Source organism: Mirounga angustirostris, unplaced genomic scaffold, assembly GCF_029215605.1.
Source record: "Mirounga angustirostris isolate CCGP_5_RB_7025 unplaced genomic scaffold, mMirAng1.0.hap1 SCAF_17, whole genome shotgun sequence".
Lineage (NCBI taxonomy): Eukaryota > Metazoa > Chordata > Mammalia > Carnivora > Phocidae > Mirounga > Mirounga angustirostris.
Window position 1 is genome coordinate 32,411,173 of NW_026991725.1, and position 4,562 is coordinate 32,415,734.

General features: G+C 61.0%; 1 protein-coding gene across 1 annotated transcript; it reads left to right on the forward strand.

The window, feature by feature from the left end:
• Window positions 1–1,750: 1,750 nt before the first annotated feature.
• Window positions 1,751–3,906, forward strand: PRR29 (proline rich 29). Its single transcript, XM_064582738.1, has 4 exons — window positions 1,751–1,810; window positions 2,092–2,167; window positions 2,342–2,448; window positions 3,793–3,906. Exons 1-4 carry the CDS (start codon window positions 1,751–1,753, stop codon window positions 3,871–3,873), a joined length of 324 nt encoding a protein of 107 aa, XP_064438808.1. The 3' UTR covers window positions 3,874–3,906.
• The last annotated feature ends 656 nt before the right edge of the window (window positions 3,907–4,562 follow it).

Genomic DNA, 4,562 nt, shown 5'->3' on the forward strand with positions numbered 1-4,562 from the left:
ATTCCATGACCGGGCCTGCAAGTCTGACCTGTTCCTGCCTGGGCTGTTAGAACTTCTCTCAGCCCAGACCCTCCACTATAGTTGGACAATGTGACCACTGGGTCATTACAGGCCCTGTCGGTGCCTGCCCCTATGCCTTTGTTTGGGCTGTGTCCCCAGCCTGTGTTGCCCCTTTTCTCCCACACTGCCTGGCCCCATCCCAAGGTCTTCCACTTCAGAACTCTATCCTTCAGTGATCAACTCATCCCTTTTTATGACCCCTTCTTCTAGGTCTCACCCCACAGGGAGCCTTGTATTTTTGCTCTCTTCCCATGGGTGCATTTTCACTTCCCAACAATGCTGGGACCAGCAAGAATACACCACTGTGTCTCCAGTGTTCAGAAGGGCGCCTTGCACACACAGGCACCTCCTTGGTCAAGGTTTGGGTGATGGTAAACACAAGGACTGGTTTCGCCCCTCTTTTTTTTTTTTTTTTAAGATTTTGTTTATTTATTTGACAGAGAGAGACACAGCGAGAGCAGGAACACAAGCAGGGGGAGTGGGAGAGGGAGAAGCAGGCTTCCCGCTGAGCAGGGAGCCTGACTCAGGGCTCAATCCCAGGACCCTGGGATCATGACCTGAGCCGGAGGCAGACGCTTAATGACTGAGCCACCCAGGTGCCCCTGGTTTTGCCCCTCTTACTGCAATGAGAGCGCAGACGGAAAGACGCACCTCTGTGCTCATCCCACCCCCCCCCCAGGGACTGTCACCACATTGCCCGATGTCAGCTGGTTGATGGTCACTGAAGCTATAAGACTCACAGCTAATGCTCAGCCCACAGGCCCCTCCCAGGGACTAAGGCACAAAAGAGGTGGGAATGGTCTTTGTGGCTCTAGATACCAGGACTGCCAGGAAGAGGAGCTGAACAGAAGTAGAGGGTGGGGGAAGGGCAACTCATGGGTGCTAATCCCAGTTTCCTGTCTGGATTTTCCTTGACTGCTGCTCAGGGCCTATCTTAGGATGGTCACAGCTGCCGAAATAGATCTCTTCCCTCACCTGTTCTGATGCAAGGAAGACCTTGATAACTTCTATCAAAAGAATGCCTGCTTTGGTGATTTTTCCCAGCTGTGGGACAAAAATGTGGGCTCTGGTGCTGATCGCCCCAGGCCTCTCCACCTCTGCAAAGCGGCAGCCGGGAATGAGGGAGCCAACGGCCATGAGGGGGGCGTCAAGGGGCCAGCCACCTGTTTCTGGCCAGGGCCCAGACTTTTCTGTGAACCGTCCTTGGTCTGCTCCAGAAAACACTCCTGGCCCAAAGGACATCCCTCTGATTCAGAGTGACCGAGAACATACCTTCTGCCCTCCTCACTCACCTGCCTTTCCCCGCCAAGTCCGCTCCTACAGAATGTTCTCTTCCTGCTTAACTCATCACCCTAGTCAAGCCTGGGGCCTGAAAACCAAGTGTCCCCAGCCCCTCACTCATTCACTCAACAAACATGAGCCGCTCCCCCCCTCCCGCCCCCCACCCCCGCCCCCGGGCTTGGTCCCGGAGGTGCGCAAGGGTGGAAGGTACAGCGAGGAGCAAGACCCGATGCCCGGCCTGGGAGCTGGAGGTGGACATCTGGCAGAGGGACCCGCCTCCTGGGGGGAGGGAGTCCTCGCAGCTGAGCAAGCCCCGAGCACCGGAGGCGGGGAGGGACCTGCGCAAGCGTGGGAGGAGACTTTGGCGTCGCCCACGTCGCCTAGGTAACCGTGACCCGCTGGAGCCCTCATGGCCTCGGGCCCTGGAGGGAGCTGGGGTCAGCCCCCACCGCTGAGTGCAGCCGGGACGGTGAGGGCTAAGCCGGATTCTACCGGCGAGGCCTGGGGGCTTGGCCGATTGGGGAGCCGTCCGTGGAGGGGCCGACCCCTGGAGGAAGTGGGGTGGGAGCAGAGAGCGACCCCAGCCGCAGAGGAGGAGACTTGGGGAACCGGGGCGGGCGGGGAGGAGAACGAGGCCCCAGCGGGGTGAGGGAGGTCACTCGCTGGGTGCACGGGGTGGGGTGGGGGGTGTTGGGGAGAGGTCGGTCCGGATCCCTTGTCCGCCTCGCCTGAGTCTCCCGCTCCCCCCAGCCCTGGGTGACCGTCCTGCAGCCTGTCACATGGGCCGTCCCACCGCCGCCCCCGCAGCCCGGCCGAGTGAAGGAAGGTGAGACTCGGGGCTCACCCGCCTTGTACCCCACTCTGCTTCGCACATTGTCTGGGCGTCCTCGCTGCACCTCCCTTCCGCGCGGTCCTGGGCTGGCCTTGGGGGGGGCCGGTGGGGGTGGAGCGGCGGGCAGTGGGAGGCCTGGCGTGGGCCTGCTGAACTCCCCCGCCCTAGACCTGCTGGAACTGATGTTGCTGCAGAACGCGCAGACGCACCAGCTGCTGCTGAGTCGCCTGGTGGCAGCCGCGCTCCCCCCGGGGCCAGCCTCTTGCCACCCGCAGGTGCGTCAGCTGGGGGGGGGGGGGGGTGGAGGTGTGCCACCAGGGCCGCCGGCCTGCAGGTCCAAGGGCGGGGATCCATCTGGGGTGCATCCTGGAGAAAACGAACCAGGCAACAGTGCAGCCGCCCGGCTGGGTCCCTTTGGCATCTATTATGTGCCAGGCTCCCAAGTCAGCAGCCTCCATGGGTGGGAGTCCCCAGAGCACTCAGGTCTTGTTTTCAAGGAGTTCTCCCTGCAGTGCACCCCCTACTAGACTGCAGGCCCAGGAGGACAGGCGCCACGGTACCTGGAGTCTGCAGGGTGCCCGATACTTATTAGGGGCTCAAATGAAATTTGTTGAACGAGTGAAAAAATAGATCAATGCCTATGAATACAAGGCGACTTCGTCCCAACTGGCACGGGGAGGGGGGCAAGGCATGAGCGCCACTCACTGGGGAATGAGGAAAGTCTCCTTGGAGGAGCAGGTGACCTTAGAACCAGCCCTCGGAAGCCAGGTAGGATTTTGCCGCTCGGAGGCGGCCAGGTTGTGTCCACCATCCAGGCTGGCAGGGGCTGCCACCACTCCTCACACCCTGGCCCTCAGGGGGGCCCTTGGGATGAGCACCCCACCTCCCTGATGGGGGCACAGGTGGGTCCAGGGGCTGGGGGCGAGGCCAGACGCAGGTCACCGGACTCCTAACCCCGCTCTGGAGTCCTACCTGGATTCTTCCAGTCCCTGCTCAGCCACTTATTACCTGGGTGACCTTAGACAAGTTGCCCAACCTCTTTGAGCCTCCGTTTTTCCTCTTGCAAAATAAGGAATAGACGTCTCCAAAGTACCTAGCTGCTCGATAAAGGGAAGCCAATTTATGATGTTCCTCTGGAGAAATTAGAGGAACAGAGAAGTGGGGGTAGGGACGTTGGGTCCCATATCATCATCCCTCCTCCCCCTTTCCCACAATCCCCAGGTCTACCTGGAGGGTCCACAGGAGGAGGAGGAGGAGGAGGAGGAGGAGGAGGAGATGCAAGCCCAGGAGGAAGGGCCTTTGGTGTTTCATCACCACTACCTGCCCTGCCCAATGCCCGTGCTGGGCCCCTCGCTACCCTGGCCAGTCCCTTTCCTTTCCCTGCCCCCACATCAGCCTCACTTGCAGGACACATCCAGGATTCAGCACTGCCCTCCTGCCTCTGGGAAAAGGAGGGGGTAAGTGAGGCTGGGGGATCTGGGCATTGCCAGAGTCCTGCTCTGGGGCTGGGCTGGCAGAGCTCACCAGGAGCTGGGGGGCGGGGGGTGGGGTGGAGATACTTCTGGGTGAGACCCCAGAGACCACTTCTGATGCGGGGGTCTTTCTTTTCTCTCTATCAGAAGAACCATAACCGTGCCCCCACCCCCACCCCCCAGTGCCACAGGCACTGTGGGTGCGGATGTACCCCCGGCTTCAGGTAGGGGCAGGGTAGGGGGGCAGTGGGGCCCAGGGATGTGTCAGGAGGCCAGGAGGGCCATGTTGGGGGTGGGGGAGCACCTGTCATCACTGCTACAGGCAACTGGCCTGTCCGGAGCCAAGATACAGGTACTGTCTCTCCCCAGACTACTATGATGCCGAGAGCCTCCTGTGAGGACAGACATCGGCCCTGGGACCCTGCCAGCTTCACCGCAGAGCTGGAAAGAGCCCTGGAGCCCCTAGGTGCCCCTCTAGTGTCTACGACTCTGCAGCCATGCCTGGCAGCCCTCCCCCACTCCCTCAACCACAGCCAGGCCCTCTCCTGGGTGAATCAAAACCTTCTTCACCACATGGAGACCTTGGACTGGCCTCATCTCTGCCCTGGAGCACAGACCCCTCCAAGCATCATCTAGGGCTGGGAAGCCATTGGTGGGGGGGTCTGGGGGTCTGGGAACCAGAGCCCTCCCTCGCTCGACCTCCTCCACTCACCCCTATGTAGGAGGGCCAGGGCTGTGGGGCCTTGGTGGCCTAATGACAGAGCAGGAGGTAAGGGGAGGACTGCTTTTGTTGTCCAAGGCTCTGAAGGCCTAGAGTGATGGGAGAGAGGCCTGGCTCAGAGGGTCCTGGAGCTGAGCCAGTTCCCTTGGACCCCACCCTTGCCCCAGGAAGCTGGCTCTTTTGGCAGAAAGAAGTC